The 21,535-nt window shown below is 44.0% G+C and overlaps 1 protein-coding gene across 1 annotated transcript in view; it reads left to right on the top strand.

Moving 5' to 3' along the window:
* Nucleotides 1–21,535, top strand: part of LOC139373565 (trafficking protein particle complex subunit 9-like) — a 314,072-nt gene that overhangs the window by 77,089 nt on the left and 215,448 nt on the right. The window contains exon 18 of the mRNA XM_071114227.1: nt 15,690–15,842. Coding sequence (XP_070970328.1) covers nt 15,690–15,842 — 153 coding nt within the window. The remainder of the gene's footprint in view (nt 1–15,689; nt 15,843–21,535) is intronic.

Raw genomic sequence — 21,535 nt, 5'->3', positions numbered from 1 at the left:
GACATCTGAGGTAGATATAGTAGACCTTTTTGGAGGTGTTTAATGACACATCAGACTGGTTGTGAAGGAAGTCTTAACCTGTTGCTGTTTCATTTGTGTTCGCTGTGTTCCTGGTGGCTGGTTGTAGGTGATCAATGCCTGTTTCTGTTTCATTTGTGTTCGCTGTGTTCCTGGTGGCTGGTTGTAGGTGATCAATGCCTGTTTCTGTTTCATTTGTGTTCGCTCTGTTCCTGGTGGCTGGTTGTAGGTGATCAATGCCTGTTTCTGTTTCATTTGTGTTCACTGTGTTCCTGGTGGCTGGTTGTAGGTGATCAATGCCTGTTTCTGTTTGGCTGGTTGTAGGTGATTGCCTGTGTTCACTGTGTTCCTGGTGGCTGGTTGTAGGTGATCAATGCCTGTTTCTGTTTCATTTGTGTTCCTGGTGGCTGGTTGTAGGTGATTAATGCCTGTTTCTGCTGGTGTTTTCACCTGTTGTAGTAGTAAGTCTAGTAAAATGTATGTTTTCTTTTTAGATTTTCCATTAGCCTGGAAGAGGTTGCTGCCTATGTCTTCATTCTGCTTTGTTTACGTTAGACAAGGTTCTCCTTTCTTCGTTACTTCTTAGCCGTATTTGTTGAAACGCCTTCGAGATACTAAAAACTGCAGACACACACACACACTCTCCCGGACGAGTGAAACACCTTCTCCCGCTTCAAGCAAAACAACCTTGAGCTGCTGACACAGGCCCCTGGCGCTCTTGAGGACGGTGTGCTCTCGTTCTCTGTGGCCAACGTGAGTAAGTCATTTAAGCGTATTAACCCTCGCAAGGCAACTCAAGCCACGTCTTCAGAGCATGTGCAGACCAGCTGGCTGGAGTGTTTACGGACATATTCAGTCTCTCCTTATCCAGGTCCCCACTTGCTTCAGGATGTCCTGTACCCAAGAAAGGAAACTGAACTAAATGACTGTCACCCAGCAGGACTCACCGCTGTCATCATGAAGCACTTTGAGAGGCTAGTTAAGGATCATATCACCTCCACCTTGCCAGACACCGTAGACCCACTACAATTCACATATCGTCCCAACAGATCCATGGAAAACACAATCACCATTGCAATACCTATGTAAGAAATAACTATGTAAGAATGCTGTTCATCGACTACAGCTCAACCTTCAACACCATAGTTCCCTCCAAGCTCATCACTAAGCTCAGCGCCATGGGTCTGAACCCCGACCTGTGCAACTGGGCCTGAACCTCCGGACAGGCCGACATGAAATGGTGAAGTTGGGCAACAACGCCTCTACCACACTGATCCTCAACACAGGGGCCCCACAGGGGTGCATGTTCAGCACCCTCCTGTACTCCCTGTTCACCCATGACTGCGTGGCCACACACATCTCCAACTCAATCATCAAGTTTGCTGATGATACAACAGTGGTAGGCCTGACTACCAACAACGATGAGACAAATGCTGCAGCAGCTGTTTTCAAAGTATTTCTGAAGGTAATTGCACAAATATATACTAACCCTGTATCCCATCTCGTGCAGAAACACTGCCTTGCAGGGGAGCTGAGCTCATTGAGTGGAGTCATTTTTGGAGATGCAGCACACGGGCATAAAAGTTGGTCTAATTTACTACAAAGTGAGACTTTGTCCCCGTGCTTCTTGACTTTTTACATTGTTTTGTTCACAAGCTCAGTTTTAGCTTGAGTCTGCTGCTTCAATTAATAGCGAAGAGACGCCCTAGTCATATCCCAATTTTCACAGACACACGTGACAGGACTCGAGTGGCCCTGTTACTGCGATAACCTCCTGTCCTTAAAGGGGCAGCTGAACATTTTCTCAGATTTTTTGATTTAAAAAAAACTGAGGTCACAAAATGTTTTATGTAATTATGGGCAAAAAATATTTTAGCTGTAAAAAAAACAGATTTGTAATGTTGTACCTGCCACTTGGTGGTGGAACAAAAAGTGAATTTTAGGCTCTGGCCTACAGCGTAGTGGTGCCAGGAAAATCACCTCCCCTTCAATATCAACAAACCAAGGAGCTGGTTGTGAACTACAGGCAGCCCCCCTCTGATTCAGAGGGGTTGGGTTAAATGTGGAAGACACATTTCAGTTGAAGGCGTTCAGTTGTAATACTGACGAGGTATCCCCCTTTCCCAATTGCAGCGTCCAGAACCAAAGGGATTTCCAGAGGGTGGTGTGGTCAGCCCAATGCATCATCAGGGGCACACTGCCTGCCCTCCAGGATATCTACAGCACCCGATGTCACAGGAAGGCCAAGAAGATCATCAAGAACCTCCGGTGCATTAAAGCTGGGACCGATTTCCAGGCCATCAGACTGTTAAATGTCACCACTAGCCGGCCTCAGCCCAGTACCCTGCCCTGATCCTTAGTCACTGTTCTAGCCGGCTACCACCCGGTACTCTGACTGCTGCCCTATGCACGTAGTCATTGAACACTGGTCACCTTAATAATGTTTACATACTGTTTCACCCACTATGTACACTGTCCAAAAATATAAGCGTTTCAACAATTTGACTGAGTTACAGTTCATTTAATGAAATAAGTCAATTGAAATACATTCATTAGACCCTAATCTATGGATTTCACATGACTGGGAATGCAGATATGCATCTATTGGTTCAGATACCTTTAAAAAAAAAAGGTAGGGGCGTGAATCAGAAAACCAGTCTGGTGTGACCCACCCATCTTCACATTGAGTTGATCAGGCATTGTACCAAGGAAGCTAAGATTCAATCATTTCAGCATTAACCCACGATAACCATCAACTGTGCAAGTTGCTGGATATTGACGGGAACTGGAACACGCTGCTGTACTTGTCGATTCAGGGCATCCCAAACATGCTTAATGCGTGACAAGTCGGGTGAATATGCTGGCCATGGAAGAACTGGGACATTTATACAGACGTATACAGATCCTTGCGACATGGGGCTGTGCATTATCTTGCTGAAAGATGAGGTGATGGCGTCGGATCAATGGCACGACAATGGGCCTCAGGATCTCGTCACAGTATCTCTGTGCATTGAAGTTGCCGTCGATAAAATGCAATTGTGTTCGTTGTCTGTAGTTTATGTCTGTCCATACCATAATCCCACCGCCACCATGGGGCACTCTGTTCACAAAGTTGACATCAGCACAACGCTCGCCAACATGACGCCATACACGTGGTCTACAGTTGTGAGGCTGGTTGGACGTACTGCCAAATGGTAGAGAATTAGCATTAAATTCTCTGCCAACAGCTCTGGTGGACATTCCTGCAGTCAGCATGCCAATTGCACGCACCCTCAAAACTTGAGACATCTGTGACATTATGTTGTGTGACTAAACTTCACATTTTACAGTGGCCTTTTATTGCCCCCAGCTTCTTGATATGCCACACCTGTCAGGTGGATGGATTATCTTGGCAAAGGAGAAATGCTCACTAACAGGGATGTAAACAAATTTGTGCACAACATTTGAGAGAAATCAGCTTTTTGGAACAGTATGGAACATTTCTGGGATCTTTTATTTCAGCTCATGAAACATGGGAACAACACTTGACATGTTTATATTGTTGTTCAGTGTGTATACAGTACTGTGTTCGAGTCATCGTTCATCCTATATAACTTAGTTTTTTTATTGTGTGTATCGTTTTATTTATTTTTGCTAGGCGTTACGACACTGTTGGAGCGACAAACACAAGCATTTCGCTGCACCTGCGATAACGTCTGCAAATCTGTGTACTTGACCAATACACGTTTATTTGATTTGACACACACACGAACACACACACATGGGCTGCTACCCACGGCAGCTCAGCCAAAACCCTACGGTGTAGGAACACCACATGGAGCTCTGCATCATGTAATCAGGCCTGTTAATTGCACAGCACTGCCATGGATAATACTACAAATGGCTTTTAGTGAGAGCCCACTTCTCAGTTGTCTCTTGTTGGCAGCCATTGTGTCCTAATTGCTTTAGGAACAACTGCATAGCATTATTACATGCAGAGTGATGGAGATGTTGCAAAGATTTAAAATCCTACATTTACATACAGTATCTCTATGGGTCTGAAGTTCCGGTTTGAGGTTTAAAATCCTACATTTACATACAGTATCTCTATGGGTCTGAAGTTCCGGTTTGAGATTTAAAATCCTACATTTACATACAGTATCTCTATGGGTCTGAAGTTCCGGTTTGAGCGTTGCCATCTAAACTAAAGCACTCTGCACATTTTGGTGCGAACCGTATTCATTTTCTGTTTATTCTAATAATAATAATATGTCACTTAGCAGATGCTTTTATCCAAAGAGACGTAGTCTTGTGTGCGTACGTTTTTAGTGGGGGTGGGCCTGGCAATAGAACCATTTATGCCGGCGTAGCAAGAGCCCTGCTCTACCAACTGACCTGCAGAGGACCGTTATTCTCAAGATCCCACTAAAAGACGGATTAACAAGGAATACAAAGGTTGATAGGGGATGTCAATGTTTCCTTCTTGTTCAAACTGATTCATGTACCCAACATCAGTGTTTTTATTCTTGTAAGATGAATCACTTGCTGAAGTAGGCCTGTTATACCTGATTTGGGGTTTGACGATAATCATTTCATCAACTCGGCCGGGTAGAGATTGTAGACGTAGTTACGTTCTGATGAAGCGTGGAAATACATAGTGTGACTATGGTGTCGCCTTGCTACCTCTCCCTGTCCTAGTGAATCATTGCCAGCAGTCAGACTGTGTTGTTACCTCTCCCTGTCCTAGTGAATCATTGCCAGCAGTCAGACTGTGTTGTTACCTCTCCCTGTCCTAGTGAATCATTGCCAGCAGTCAGACTGTGTTCCTAGTGAATCATTGCCAGCAGTCAGACTGTGTTGCTACCTCTCCCTGTCCTAGTGAATCATTGCCAGCAGTCAGACTGTTTTGTTACCTCTCTCTGTCCTAGTGAATCATTGCCAGCAGTCAGACTGTGTTGTTACCTCTCCCTGTCCTAGTGAATCATTGCCAGCAGTCAGACTGTGTTGTTACCTCTCCCTGTCCTAGTGAATCATTGCCAGCAGTCAGACTGTGTTGCTACCTCTCCCTGTCCTAGTGAATCATTGCCAGCAGTCAGACTGTGTTGTTACCTCTCCCTGTCCTAGTGAATCATTACCAGCAGTCAGACTGTTGTTACCTCTCCCTGTCCTAGTGAATCATTGCCAGCAGTCAGACCTGGTATGTTTCCTGTATTGATGTCTCCACTCAGTCTTCTCTGCTATCCCAAACATGATAGCTCTCTCCTTCTCATGGAGAGCGTGATACTATGGACTGACACACTGAGGAAAAAATATTTTGTTTTGTCAGCAATGTTTTCTCCCAAGGTGTGTGTGTGATACCATACAGTATATTGTGTATCTAGCTAGCTGTCTCTGTTAGGGCTACTTCCCCAGGCAGAACCTCTATGTCTACAGGTAGATGAAGAATGCTGAATTGGTGTGTTTTTTTCCCCATAGTGAAGCCAGATGACACCCCAGCACAAGCAGATGGTGTGGTGCATGCGTGAATACGTTCATTCTCTGCTTCTATCATCATTGTCATAGGCAGGTCACAGGGTGTCTGTGTTAAAGGTCATGAACAGTCAAACTCATGTTTTTCATAATACGTGATGATATTTGAAGGAAACAAGATCAAAGTATGAAAGATGACTGCATCTATATAAAGTTACTAGTCCCCTTGTCAAACACTTAATATGAATACACCAATGATAACATGATATTCTCTTACCTCATTTTAACAAGTACCACCTTGTGACCAACATCGGAGAAGGTGTGTTTGCAGAGTGGCATGGTTTATATAGCTAGAGAGCTTCTCTACTGGTGCCGAAATGTAAGGTGTCAGCAAATATTCAAAGTTTACACTATTGATCTATCACAAAGATACTTATGTTTCCTTTTTCATCTGTGCCTGCTGTTAGCTAGTTACTGGCTTGCTAGGTCTTCAGCCAGCATGGAACTAAATGGGGGGAAGGGCCGTTCAAAACGCGAACAGGGTTGTCAAGTCACCACATCCGTTAGTGCTGCTGTTTAAAGCATCACGAGAGACATGCCAAACAGGAGATGTATTTAAAAAAAAATGATGATATCACTGATGCAATTTCAATGTTTGAGTTGTTTTGTGTTTCACCAAATTAGCTTGAGATGATTTTACTGCAACACTGCTCACTGTTTCCAAGTTGCTTGACATAGGAGTTTCAAAGATCTGTCTGTCAAGGCGAGCTCATGAATATAAGCTCCCGGCCCACTCAGGCTGTCTTTTAAACTTCCTGGTAGTTGGCCATTCGAGAGAAAGTAATTTTCAGAATGACTGTTCAGGACCTTTTGAAGAGGTCACCAAAGCAGGCAGGCAGGCAGACTGAAAGGCAGGCAGACAGACAAGTCCTGGTGTTGTCCTCTCCTGACCCGACCACTCTCTAGTGGACCTACTTCATCATATACTGCTAGTTGTCCTGGCAACTCTGTCCTCTGCTCCTCTACAGGGTCGTCTGTGTTTACCCTAGCTCCCAGTGTCCCTCCCTCACTATGACAAATGGGTTAATGACAGATGGTGTCAGTTCTTCACAATAGGGAAAAGGCATGTGTAGAAAAGTGAACGTTAACATTTCTGTCTATGTACAATAGGGCCTCAGCAGCCAACTATGAGAGAGAGAGAGAAGTGGTTGAGGTAGGAACATATGGAGGAGGTCAGTCCACAGAGGACAGTGGAGACAGTGAACCGGGTTGTAGTGAGGCTGCCTGCTTCCACTGACTGATTTCAGTGGTATATTGGCAGGCTTTATACAGCTTAATGGAGTGTGTATTAATTCTAAGTGAATGTTACTCAACTGTTTCTATGCATCTCTTTCCCACCCCGTGTCTTACGGGCTGACTGTATAAGACCTGTGGCAGCTGTGTGCAGGACAGGGTTTCCTAAACTCTGTCTACAGGAGCCCAAGGGGTGCCCCAGCACTACACAGCTGATTCAAATAATCAACCAATCGTCGTGCTTTGATCATTTGAATTAACTGTGTAGTGTTAAAGCAAAAACCTAAACATGCACCCCTTGTGGTCCCTATGACGAGTTTGGGGAAAGTCTGGTGTAGGACATGGGAGTGAGTGTGTTAGACCTGTGTCAGCTCAGAGCTAGAGTGACAGTGTGTGTTAGACCTGTGGCAGCTCAGAGCTAGAGTGACAGTGTGTTAGACCTGTGGCAGCCTTAGAGCTAGAGTGACAGTGTGTTAGATCTGTGGCAGCTCAGAGCTAGAGTGACAGTGTGTTAGACCTGTGGCAGCTCAGAGCTAGAGTGACAGTGTGTTAGACCTGTGGCAGCTCAGAGCTAGAGTGACAGTGTGTTAGACCAATGGCAGCTCAGAGCTAGAGTGACAGTGTGTTAGACCTGTGGCAGCTCAGAGCTAGAGTGTCAGAGTGTGTTAGACCTGTGGCAGCTCAGAGCTAGAGTGACAGTGTGTGTTAGACCTGTGGCAGCTCAGAGCTAGAGTGACAGTGTGTTAGACCTGTGGCAGCTCAGAGCTAGAGTGACAGTGTGTTAGATCTGTGGCAGCTCAGAGCTAGAGTGACAGTGTGTGTTAGACCTGTGGCAGCTCAGAGCTAGAGTGACAGTGTGTTAGACCTGTGGCAGCTCAGAGCTAGAGTGACAATGATGGAGTAAGGGCTGTCAGTATGAAAGGCAAACCAGTGATCGATTCATCAGCGATGAAAACAATGCACAGTTTTCTGTTCATCACCAACAGGGTGTTGAGGGTTCACTAACTTTTGACAAATCTTTTGACGACCTCAAGGTTTATAGTGCCCTGCAATTAGATATTGCTTCACTCTTAGAAGCACTCATTCATTCAAGTGGAAGTTAGGCTGAACTCTGCATGCTCTCTCTGCGTTAGCATAATAGAGGAATGATGGTCTGTATCTCAGACATATAGAACATAGTGTGTCAGATGGAGGTAACAGGAGAAAGGAAAGTGTTTGGGAAGCTATTGACCTTTTTTTGAAGAGGCTCCACTGTGGTCTGCAGTCCACAGTCCAACATCACTAGTTCTGACATCTAGTTCCAACTCTTGTTGTGTCTTTTTGTATTGATGATAACACCAGGGCTTACATCACCAGTTCCAACTTACTGGCTAGCCTACCTGTTGAATAAGGCAGTGGGGTGTCAACATGGGGAGATTAATAGCTTTGTTTTTTTCCCCTCATCTCCCTCGTCTCTCCATCTCTTTCTCTCTCTCCATCTCTTTCTATTTAGTCATGTTTCATTCCCCTCTCTATATGCATCTCTCCTTCTCTCCATCCTTCTTTCTCTGCTGCACAGTTGGTGCCACTTTCTCGCTCTCTCGCTCTCTCTCTATAGCCATTAATTATTGCAGTGTAGTCTCTACTTCTATGAATATTTCAGGCTCTGTCATTAAGACAATCTATATTTCATGGCCCCCCTACCTTGTCACCTTTTTGGTGATCAGACTTTTCCTGTGTCTAACAGTGAGTCATTGAAGTGTACTATACATTTCATGGGATGTATCTTACCAGGCTCTAATGGTCTAGTGCACTTTCTTTTCTCACTCTTGTACCTGAAGAGTAGTTTATTTCACCCCCAAAACTTGAATGTTTGTCAATCACAAATCTTCTCAATTATGTGTGTTAGGGTTACACAATAATTCCACTTACTCCTGAGATTCTACATTTGTGGCCAACAGTTTTGAGAAAGACACAAATATTCATTTCCACAAAGTTTTCTGCTTCAGTGTCTTTAGATATTTTTGTCAGATGTTACTATGGAATACTGAAGTATAATTACAAGCATTTCATAAGTGTCAAAGGCTTTTATTGACAATTACATGAAGTTGATGCAGAGTCAATATTTGACCCTTCTTTTTCAAGACCTCTGCAATCCACCTTGGCATGCTGTCAATTAACTTCTGGGCCACATCCTGACTGATGGCAGCCCATGTTTACATAATCAATGCTTGTAGTTTGTCAGAATATGTGTGTTTTTGTGTGTCCACCTGCCTCTTTTGGTTTGACCACAAGTTCTCAATGGGATTAAGGTCTGGGGAGTTTCCTGGCCATGGACCCAAAATATCGATATTTTGTTCCCAGAGCCACTTAGTCACTTTTGCCTTATGGCAAGGTACTCCATCATGCTGGAAAAGGCCATGTTTGTCACCAAACTGTTTCTGGATGGTTGGGAGAAGTTGCTCTCGGAGGATGTGTTGGTATCATTCTTTATTCATGGCTGTGTTCTTAGGCAAAATTGTGAGTGAGCCCACTCCCTTGGCTGAGAAGCAACCCCACACATGAATGGTCTCAGGATGCTTTACCGTTGGCATGACACAGGACTGATGGTAGCGCTCACCTTGTCTTCTCCGGACAAGCTTTTTTACGGATGCCCCAAACAATCGGAAAGGGGATTCATCAGAGAAAATGACTTTACTCCAGTCCTCAGCAGTCTAATCCCTGTACCAATGTAAGCAATGATGACGGCACGTGTTTCCTTGCAGGTAACCATTGTTGACAGAGGAAGAACAATGATTTCAAGCACCACCCTCCTTTTGAAGCTTCCAGTCTGTTATTCGAACTCAATCAGCATGACAGAGTGATCTCCAGCCTTGTCCTCGCCAACACTCACACCTGTGTTAACGAGAGAATCACTGACATGATGTCAGCTGGTCCTTTTGTGGCAGGGCTGAAATGCAGTGGAAATTTTATTTTGGTGGGATTCGGTTCATTTGCATGGCAAAGAGGGACTTTGCAATTAATTACAATTCATCTGATCATTCTTCATAACATTCTGGAGTATATGCAAATTGCCATCATACAAACTGAGGCAGCAGACTGTACACACACTCGTTTTTTTTACTATGACACCCAGCATGCCCATGTTCAGCTCAGTAAAGCCATCCACTGTTTATTTTTGATGATACCTACATGCCCGATTTACTAAAGTACATCCATTTTGAGCTATTAGGGCCTTGTCATTCACAGGGATTTCAGCCACAGAGAGATTCTCACATCACTTTTACACCTGTCAAGAATACTAAACCACTGTAAGTTTGCTACGGTACATTTATAGCTTTCGAGGTTCTGTTTGTTTCCTCCAGTGAGTGCATCTGTCTCTGCTTAGGTTGTGTTCCAGAGGGCACCCTATTCCCTACAAAACATTGTTAAGAATAGTGCTGCTTTGAACTGGCTCCAGCTGCATCCAGGCAGCCGTATGGTGGCTTGCCCTTGCCCTGGCCTCCAGCCCTGGCCTCCAGCCCTGGCCTCCAGCCCTGGCCTCCAGCCCTGCTCTAAGCAGTTCGACTGGTGTTCTGACACAACCCACTCTAGCATGCTGTAGCTGTCTGGCTTAGAGGTGCTTTTCCTGCTCTCTCTCTCTGCTCTCTCTATCTCTTTCTGCTCTCTTCTCGTCTGTCTCTATCTTGCTTTGCTCAGTATGCTTCAATACTTAGGCACAGCTTTCATATGTGGGTAATGCGGTGAATGCCCACAACATTGACATCCCTAAACAATTCCTGGGAAATGTGCTGAATTCCACTAAGCTGTTGGAAGTGTTGGGACCTGCAGTCCTACGTTTCTCCAAAACATTAGATATGTCTAGCGTGTTGATGACCACCACCAAGCATACTAAGAAACAATCATTACAGCATACCTTCATGTCATGTGTTTCCTCTCTCAATGGACCAGGTCAAGCTAATGGACAGGCTTCTTTCTAAAGGCTTCTTCCTCCATGTATATGTGAGGGCTCAGTGCTTGAAGATCTAAGGCCTGGATACAACATCGAAGGATAGATGTAATAATGCTGATGTGTTATGACGGGGTCAGAGAGCAAATGTACCCGTAGTCCATTCATGCATCTGTCGTTATCGTCTCTGACCTCACATCCAGGTAACATAAATTGTTCACCTAATTGTAACGTTCTGTCATAAAGAGCACGTGATCAGCTTCATAACGAACATGTTTTCTTGTCTCAATAGGTTAAATCAAATAAAAATGCTTTATACAGTGTATTCTGAAAGTATTCAGACACCTTGACTTTTTCCACATGTTACTTTACAGCCTTTTTCTAAAATGGATTGAATAGCTTTTCCCCCTCATCAATCTACACACAACACCCCATAATGACAAAGCAAAAACAGTTTTTCTGAATTTTTCCTCATGTATTACAAATAAAAAACAGAAATACCGTGTTTACATAAGTTTTCAGACCCTTTGCTATAAGATTCTAAATTGAGCTCAGGTGCATCCTGTTTCCATTGATTATAGTATTCTTGAGTTGGTGCTAAATTACATTTATTGGACATGATTTGGAAAGGCACACACCTGTCTATATACGGTCCTACAGTTGACAATGCACGTCAGAGCAAAACCAAGCCATGAGGTCAAACAAATTGTTTGTAGAGCTCCGGTTTCTATGCCTTTAGTTCCGGTTTCTATGCCTTTAGTTCCGGTTTTTATGCCTTTAGTTCCGGTTTTTATGCCTTTAGTTCCGGTTTCTATGCCTTTAGTTCCGGTTTCTATGCCTTTAGTTCCGGTTTCTATGCCTTTAGTTCCGGTTTCTATGCCTTTAGTTTTCCTTGTGCACCAATTTATCGGTCAATTCTTTTAACCTATCAAAGGATTGTTCCATCGGGTTGTGTTTTTAGGGAGTGATACTGGGTCTTTTAGTTTAGTTTATTTTTAGTTTATTTTTTATTTTTACAGGGACAGTGCACATTAATCAACGTTTCAGTAAAAGTGCCGGTTTTAGCCAGCCGGCTAATTTTCAACCGCAGTCCCTGGGCAGGTTATTAAAAACAATTACAATATAGACAATAGCAGCATAGAACAAGCAAGACATAGCAACATAGGATAAGCAAGACATAGCATACAGAGCAACATAGGACAAGCAAGACGTAGCATACAGACAGAGCAACATAGGACAAGCAAGACATAGCATACAGACAGAGCAACATAGGACAAGCAAGACGTAGCATACAGACAGAGCAACATAGGACAAGCAAGACATAGCATACAGACAGAGCAACATAGGACAAGCAAGACATAGCATACAGACATAGCAACATAGGACAAGCAAGACATAGCATACAGACAGAGCAACATAAAACAAAAAGCAGCAAGACAAAATTCATAAAAGCAACAAAGTGTTTCCACACCTCACAAGCTACAGACAACAGACAACATGGAAAGCGGCAAGACACAGCTAGGGACCATGTTCACAAATCTGATTGACCTTTAGCCATGTCTTCAAGCATTTTGTGAAAGTGTGATATGTGGTGCAGTTGTGTGTGTTATGTGTGTCTGATGGCAGTGTATTCCAGACATGGGAAGCTCTCACAGAGAGTCTTGTAGAATACGTTTCATTTTCTTCCATATTGTTGGAACGTTCTTAACTATGAAGTTGTTCATGTTCTTAGCTTTATCCTTAGGAAATAGACACAACAATATTCTGGGTATGAACATGTGCATCTTCAGTACAGAACCCATTGTTCCTCTTTAGTGCATTTAGCTATAAGTCACAAGTAAAAGCCCTGGAATTGTGTCAACTCACTACACAAGTAAAAGCCCTGGAATTGTGTCAACTCACTATACAAGTAAAAGCCCTGGAATTGTGTCAACTCACTATACAAGTAAAAGCCCTGGAATTGTGTCAACTCACTACACAAGTAAAAGCCCTGGAATTGTATCAACTCACTACACAAGTAAAAGCCCTGGAATTGTGTCAACTCACTATACAAGTAAAAGCCCTGGAATTGTGTCAACTCACTATACAAGTAAAAGCCCTGGAAATGTGTCAACTCACTATACAAGTAAAAGCCCTGGAATTGTGTCAACTCACTATACAAGTAAAAGCCCTGGAATTGTATCAACTCACTACACAAGTAAAAGCCCTGGAATTGTATCAACTCACTACACAAGTAAAAGCCCTGGAATTGTATCAACTCACTATACAAGTAAAAGCCCTGGAATTGTATCAACTCACTATACAAGTAAAAGCCCTGGAATTGTGTCAACTCACTACACAAGTAAAAGCCCTGGAAATGTGTCAACTCACTATACAAGTAAAAGCCCTGGAATTGTGTCAACTCACTATACAAGTAAAAGCCCTGGAATTGTATCAACTCACTACACAAGTAAAAGCCCTGGAATTGTATCAACTCACTACACAAGTAAAAGCCCTGGAATTGTATCAACTCACTACACAAGTAAAAGCCCTGGAATTGTATCAACTCACTACACAAGTAAAAGCCCTGGAATTGTGTCAACTCACTACACAAGTAAAAGCCCTGGAATTGTATCAACTCACTACACAAGTAAAAGCCCTGGAATTGTGTCAACTCACTACACAAGTAAAAGCCCTGGAATTGTATCAACTCACTATACAAGTAAAAGCCCTGGAATTGTGTCAACTCACTACACAAGTAAAAGCCCTGGTAAAAGCCCTGGAATTGTGTCAACTCACTACACAAGTAAAAGCCCTGGAAATGTGTCAACTCACTATACAAGTAAAAGCCCTGGAATTGTATCAACTCACTACACAAGTAAAAGCCCTGGAATTGTATCAACTCACTACACAAGTAAAAGCCCTGGAAATGTGTCAACTCACTATACAAGTAAAAGCCCTGGAATTGTGTCAACTCACTATACAAGTAAAAGCCCTGGAATTGTGTCAACTCACTACACAAGTAAAAGCCCTGGAATTGTATCAACTCACTACACACGTCTGGAAGGTTAAAACCCCCCTCAGACATATGAAGATGTGAAACTTTCCTTTGTAGTCTATTCATTTAATTTGCCCATATAAAGTATGTTATGACCAAGTACACTTTTTTTAAACAATGTTTTCAGTGGGGTAATTGGTATTACCAAAAATAAATGCAAATGGAGAACTGTAAGCAGGTTATTTTAGGCTGCAGGTCACTGGCATAACCTGCCAGGAATATTTAGCACTTTCAGTATTTTGTCATTAATCACTGGAGCAAAGTGAACAGAATAAAAAAGAACAATTACCTGTGAGAGGGAGAGTGCGAGAGAGAGAACTATGAAGAGGGCGATTGAACAATATAAATAAAGAGGGAGAGACTGTTTTGGTTAGTGGATTACCAGCCTGTTGCTTTGAACCCAGCGGGGGCTGCAGTGCACTGTAGAGCACACCTGTTTAAGACAAAGCCACATGGGTTATTCAGTTGATGCATCATTCATTTGCTGTTCTGTTCCCTTCATCCATCCAGCCTGGTTCAAGTGGCAGCGGCTGACTCACCCATAAGTCTCAGGTGCCTGCAGGGTTTAACATTCAACATAAATCAGCCTGTTTAGTCTTACGGACGGACGGACAGAGTGCAACACTGCTATTGTTGAGTGATTATAGTTTGCTGACCTGCCAACCACCAACTGGCAGCTATTAACCTTTCACCCAGGGTTGTCATAGTTTCAGCCTCGAAACATCAGGTGAGCAGGTTTATGCCGTGATGTAGACACGCATGAAGGCACACACACACACACGGAATTGGATGCCCTCTAAATGTCAATAATATGCAAATAATACTATGAATCTTCTCGTCTCGATGCTGAAATGGCCAGCAGCGCAATAAGCTCCAGATCAGTCTGTGTCAGCAGCTAGATGCTTACATATGCAGAACAAATTTCATTTCAATTACCTGTTGGTACAAACCCAGGAGATGGCATCCTGCTTATTTCCTGGTTTTGAAAATGTTAGACCATGTAAAGTTGTGTCTTATCCCTGTCATTTCGCTGTCATGCTCTGCTAAGTTCCAACCAGACTTGAAAGTTACTACCCAGCATCATGTTTTCTGAATCATTTTTGATTCTGTGCAAAAAACTGTGCAACTCAGGAAAAAACTCTGGATGTATTTTTTGTTGCTGAAGGAACATCTTGTTTGTTGTGGTCCAATAAGTGCTGGGAGAGAGTCCACTGGGACTCTTTTACTCTTCCAAGAACAAACTGTCTTTGTTTCTATAACAAAGTTTGGACAGTTTAGACGTGAGTTGATACTATTATTCTTCACATCCCTGGGTCACTCCTCTTTTCAGTTCCCTGCAGCTCGCGACTGGAACGAGCTGCAACAAACACTCAAACTGGACAGTTTTATCTCCATGTCTTCATTCAAAGACTCAATCATGGACACTCTCACTGACAGTTGTGGCTGCTTTGCATGATGTATTGTTGTCTCTACCTTCTTGCCCTTTGTGCCGTTGTCTGTAAACAATAATGTTGGAACCATGTTTTGTGCTGCTGCCATATTGTGTTGCTACCATGTTGTTGTCATGTTGTGTTGCTACCGTGCTATGTTGTTGCCTTAGGTCTCTCTTTATGTAGTGTTATCTCTCTTGTTGTGTTTTGTCCTATTATAATTTTTTACAATTATAATAATCCCAGCCCCCGTCCCTGCAGGAGGCCTTTTGCCTTTTGCCAGGCCGTCATTGTAAATAGGAATTTGTTCTTAACTGACTTGCCTAGTTAAATAAAGGTTAAACAAATAAATAAATAGTATATTAAGTATTGACTTCCTCAGAGAGGTTGTCCTGAGATTCATAGTGTTTCATTACTTCTCTCTCTCTCTCAATATATATATATTATCTATGCCTGCTATCTCCACAAAGTCTGACTCTGAAGGTTTTCTCTTTGCTCTACTTTATTTGTTGTCTTGTTGTATTGTTTCCTGTAGAGAAGTTGTTTGGAGAGTTCCTGAGCTGGGACCTAGACGAGGCTGTGTCTCAGCTGCCTCTGAAGCCAGGCCAGTCTGTCACCCTCACCGTCAACATCAAAGTCAGACTGGACTTCTCTGGAGGAGAGAACCTGCTACAGGACCTCAACGATGGTGAGTGGTTTCAATTCCAGACGGGCCGCAAAGGTCTCCCAGACAACATCCAGGTGCTCTCCGACCAACATTGTCAATTGAAACCAGTAGAAGCTAAACTCTTTTAGGCAGGTATTCCCTATAGAGCACACTTCTATTTATCTATTTTGGGTTTGCCTTTCTGGAAAGCATCGGGTTCTCAGCTCCATGACCCCATAGCACTGGTTAAACATGTACTGAATACAGTGTTGAGTCTGTGTTTACTGCCCTACCCAGTAGCGGAGTGTTCCAGAGAGGTGTTTTCTATTTATTTATTTATTCTTTTTTTATTCCTTTAAATGTTTTATTTTTGTTGTCCGATTTTACTCCCCAATTTCGTAGTATCCAATTGTTAGTAGTTTCTGTCTTGTCTCATCGCTACAACTCCCGTACGGGCTCGGGAGAGACGAAGGTCGAAAGCCATGCGTCCTCCGAAACCCAACCAAGCCATACTGCTTCTTAACACAGCGCGCATCCAACCCGGAAGCCAGCCGCACCAATGTGTCGGAGGAAACACCGTGCACCTAGCGACCTGGTTAGCGTGCACTGCGCCCGGGCCGCCACAGGAGTCGCTAGTGCACGATTAGACAAGGTTATCCCTACCCGCCAAATCCTCCCTAACCCGGACGACGCTAGGCCAATTGTGCGTCGCCCCACGGACCTCCCGGTCACGGCCCGGCTGCGACAGAGCCTGGGCTCGAACCCAGAGTCTCTGGTGGCACAGCCTTAGACCACTGTGCCACCCGGAAGGCCCTGTTCCAGAGAGGTGTGTTGAGACTCATCCAACATTCAACAGAGGTAACCATGCAAACAGCAGACTCCCCTCTCACCTTGATTTCTCTCTTTGTTGTCGTCTTGCCTTTCTCGGTTTCTCACTCTTTCTCTCTGTACTCCTTCTCCCATGTGATGTGCTCCTGCATGCATGAAAATAAATCAGAGGAGAGTAGGAGCTGAACGGACATGTTTAACTCATCTCTCTCTCTCTCTCTCTCTCTCTGCCCCTGACTTTCAATCATTATCTTTATGAGGCTATTTAACATACAGTTTTAATTAACGGGTTAGTAATTATGGCCCCTGAATAAAGGAGATAAAGCAAACAGGGCTTCCTTAAACAAAAAACCTTTGAAACCATTGTGTATTTTGTTGATGACTTTCTGGACCGATGCTATGTTCTGCTGGGTCTTACACTACATGACCAAATGTTTCTGGGCTCCTGCTCGTCGAACATCTCATTCCAAAATCATGGGCCTCAATATAGAGTTGTTCCCCCCTTCGCTGCCATAACAGCCTCCACTCTTCTGGGAAGTCTTTCCACTAGATGTTGGAACATTGCTGCTATTACAGCCTCCACTCTTCTGGGAAGGCTTTCCACTAGATGTTGGAACATTGCTGCGGGGACTTGCTTCCATTCAGCCACAAGAGCGTTAGTGAGGTCGGGCACTGATGTTGGGGGATTAGACCTGATTTCGAGTCAGCATTCCAATTCATCCCAATTTTGATATGGTTGAGCTCAGGGCTCTGTGCTGGCCAGTTAAGTTCACCAAACACCAATCTCGACAAACCATTTCTGTATGGACCTCGCTTTGTGCACAGGGGCATTGTCTAGTATGTCATTGTATTCTGTAGCGTTCAGATTTCCCTTCACTGGAACTAAGTGGCCCGAACCATGAAAACAGCCCCAGACCATTTTTCCTCCTTCACCAAACGTTACAGTTAGCATTATGCATTGGGGCAGGTAGCGTTTTCCTGGCATCTGCCAAACCCATATTTGTCTATCGGACTGCCAGATGGTGAAGCATGATTCATTACTCCAGAGAACACGCTTCCACTGCTCCAGAGTCCAATGGCGTCGAGCTTTACGCCACTCCAGCTGATGCTTGGCATTGCCATGGTGATCTTAGGCTTGTGTGCGGCTGCTTCATCCATTTCATGAAGCTCCCGACAAATAATTATTGTGCTGACGTTGCTTCCAGGGGCAGTTTGGAACTCAGTAGTGAGTGTTGCAACCGAGGCCAGATGATTTTGAGCACTCAGCGCTCCATTCTGCTGAGCCATTGTTGCTGTTGCTCCTAGACGTTTCCACTTCACAATAACTGCACTTACAGTAGACCGGGGCAGCTCTAGCAGGTCAGACATTTGATGTACTGACTTGTTGGAAAGGTGGCATCCTAAGATGGCGCCACATTGAAAGTCTCTGAGCTCTTTAGTAAGGCCATTCTACTGCCCATGTTGGAGTGTTTGTGGCGATTGCATGGCTGTGTGCTCGATTTTATACACCTGTCAGCAACGGGTGTGGCTGAAGTAGTTGAATCCACATTGAATTTGAATTCACTGCAAACTATTGAAAGAGCACTCCAGAGAGAACAATGTGGCATAATACGTCTTAAAGACTTAATTTTCTGTTTATAATAATGTCATTCACTGGTTTTAAGCTTGAGAAGACTCATTACAGTGAAACGGTCTCTGTCACAGCCAGGTAAAGACAACTTTTTTTCATGACGACATCAGGGCGTCTTGTTGTGAAAGAGCACCTATACTAGTATAAATGACGCCTTCCTTTCGTCATCAAGTGATAGCGCTTCAGAAATGGTTTTGAAGCATTCAAGGCTGTTTCCATTTACTGACCCCAGACAGCCAGAATGTGTATGTATAAAGTAGGCCCTTGGCCCTGTGTGGGAATTGAATGGATCCTTCACCTCTTGAGCTGCACATTCGGCTTGGCGATAAGCATCAACAGCTAGCGGCTCCCATCTATCCGTCTATTTCTCTCCATCTCCCTCCCTCCTTATTTCTCTCTATCTCCTTACCTCTATCCATCTATTTCTCTCCATCTCCCTCCCTCTCTCTCCATCTCTCTTTCTCTCCCTCCATCTCTCACCATCTCGTTTTCTCCATCCCTTTCTCGCCATCTTTCTCTCCCTCCCTCTCTCGCCATCTTTCTCTCCCTCCCTTCCTCCCTCCCTCTCTCGCCATCTTTCTCTCCCTCCCTCTCTCCCTCTCTCGCCATCTATTTCTCTCCATGTCCCTCCCTCCCTCTCTCGCCATCTTTCTCTCTCCCTCCCTCTCTCGCCCTCTCCCTCTCTCGCCATCTTTACATGTCCCCCTCTTCTCTCTCTCTCTCTCTCCCTCTCTCTCTCTCTCCCATCTCTCTTTCTCTCTCTCTCCTCTCTCTCCCTCTCTCTCTCTCCCTCCCTCCCTCCCTCTTCGCCATCTTTCTCCCTCCCTCCCTCTCTCGCCATCTTTCTCTCCCTCCCTCTCTCCCTCTCGCGCCATCTCTCTCCCTCCCTCTCTTCTCATCTCTCTCCATCTCTCTTCTCTCTTTCTCTCCCTCCCCCTCTCTTTCCAAATCAAATCAAATTTGATTTGTCACATACACATGGTTAGCAGATGTTAATGCGAGTGTAGCGAAATGCTTTCTCTCCCTCCCTCCCTTTCTCTCCCTCTCTTTCTCATCTCTCTTTCTCTCCCTCCATCTCTCTTTCTCTCCCTCCATCTCTCTTTCTCTCCCTCCATCCCTCTCTTTCTCCCTCCCTCTCTCTTTCTCTCCCTCCCTCTCTCTTTCTCTCCCTCCATCTCTCTTTCTCTCCCGCAATCTCTCTTTCTCTCCCTCCATCTCTTTCTCTCCCTCCCTCCCTCTCTCGCCATCTTTCTCTCCCTCCCTCCCTCGCCATCTTTCTCTCCCTCCCTCCCTCTCTCTCCATCTATGTCTCTCTCTCATCTCTCTTTCTCTCCCTCCATCTCTCTTTCTCTCCCTCCGTCTCTCTTTCTCTCCCTTCCGCTCTCTTTCTCTCCCTCCCTCTCTCTTTCTCTCCCTCCCTCTCTCTTTCTCTCCTTCTCTTTCTCTCTCTCCATCTCTTTCTCTCCCTCCCTCACTCTCTCCATTTCTCTTTCTCTCCCTCTCTCTGTCCCTCTCTCTCCATCTCCCTCCCTCCCTCTCCTACCTCTCTCTCGCTTCACCCCTCTTTCTAGGAGAATAAATTGCAGCTCGCGGCATGCTTGGTCAGAAGCATTCTGATCTTTATACTTTCTCTCTCACTCTATTGCTATCTCTCTCTCCCTCCCTGTCTGTCTGCATTGATATGATATATTTTGTCTGTCCTTCGGCTCATTTGAGTGACACTGTCTGATTGTCATACTGTAAAAAGCACTTGAAATAATTCCTTAAAGTGTTAGGTTTCAGATCGGAATTTGCAACTGATTTGCAAATTAACCGACTAAAATAGCAGTGATTATTTGAATAATGGATGGAGTGGAGAGATTCTTCTCCTCCGCCCCTACTACAAACATTGAAATATACAGTTGAAGTTGGAAGTTTACATTAGCCAAATACATTTAAACTCAGTTTTTCACAATTCCTGACATTTAATCCAAGTAAAAATTCCCTGTTTTAGGTCAGTTAAAATCACAACTTTATTTTAAGAATGTGAAATGTCAGAATAATAGTAGAGCTTATTATTTATTTCAGCTTTTATTTCTTTAATCACATTCCCAGTGGGTCAGAAGTTTACTTACACTCAATTAGTATTTGGTAGCATTGCCTTTAAATGGTTTAACTTGGGTCAAACGTTTTGGGTAGCCTTCCACAAGCTTCCCACAAAAAGGTGGGTGAATTTTGGCCCATTCTTCCTGACAGAGCTGGTGTAACTGAGTCAGGTTTGTAGGCCTCCTTGCTCACACACGCTTTTTCAGTTCTACCCACACATTTTCTATTGGATTCAGGTCAGGGCTTTGTGATGGCCACTCGAATATCTTGACTTTGTTGTCCTTAAGACATTTTGCTACAACTTTGGAAGGATGCTTGGGGTCATTGTCCATTTGCGACCAAGCTTTAGCTTCCTGACTGATGTCTTGATGTTGCTTCAATATATCCACATAATTTTCTTCCTCATGAAGCCATCTATTATGTGAAGTGCACCAGTCCCTCCTGCAGCAAAGCACCCCCACAACATGATGCTGCCACTCCCGTGCTTCACGGTTGGGATGGTGTTCTTCGGCTTGCAAGCATCCCCCTTTTCCTCCAAACATAACGATGGTCATTATGGCCAAACAGTTCTATTTTTGTTTCATCAGACCAGAGGACATTTCTCCAAAAAGTACGATCTTTGTCCCCATGTGCAGTTGCAAACCGTAGTCTGGCTTTTGTTTTTATGGCGGTTTTGGAGCAGTGGCTTCTTCCTTGCTGAGCAGCCTTTCAGGTTATGTTGATATAGGACTTGTTTTTACTGTGGATAGAGATACTTTTGTACCAGTTCCTCCAGCATCTTCACATGGTCCTTTCCTTCCTGAGCGGTCCGCTCCTTCCTGAGCGGTATGATGACTGCATGGTCCCATGGTTTTTATACTTGCGTACTATTGTTTATACAGATAAACGTGGTACCTTCAGGCGTTTGGAAATTGCTCCCAAGGATGAACGAGACTTCACCACAAGTAAAGACTGTTGGAAAAGCATTCCAGGTGATGCTGGTTGAGAGAATGCCAAGCGTTTGCAAAGCTGTCAAGGCAAAGGGTGGCTACTTTGAAGAATCTAAAATATATTTTGATTTTTTTGGTTACTTCATGATCCCATATGTGTTATTTCATAGATTTGATGTCTTCACTATTATTCTACAATGTAGAAAACAGTAATTCCCTTGAATCAGAAGTTCTACAACTTTTGACCGGCCGTGTAAATGCTT

This window comes from Oncorhynchus clarkii, chromosome 18 (genome assembly GCF_045791955.1).
Source record: "Oncorhynchus clarkii lewisi isolate Uvic-CL-2024 chromosome 18, UVic_Ocla_1.0, whole genome shotgun sequence".
Taxonomy (NCBI): Eukaryota; Metazoa; Chordata; class Actinopteri; order Salmoniformes; family Salmonidae; genus Oncorhynchus; species Oncorhynchus clarkii.
This window is presented reverse-complemented; position numbering and strand designations above follow the sequence as displayed.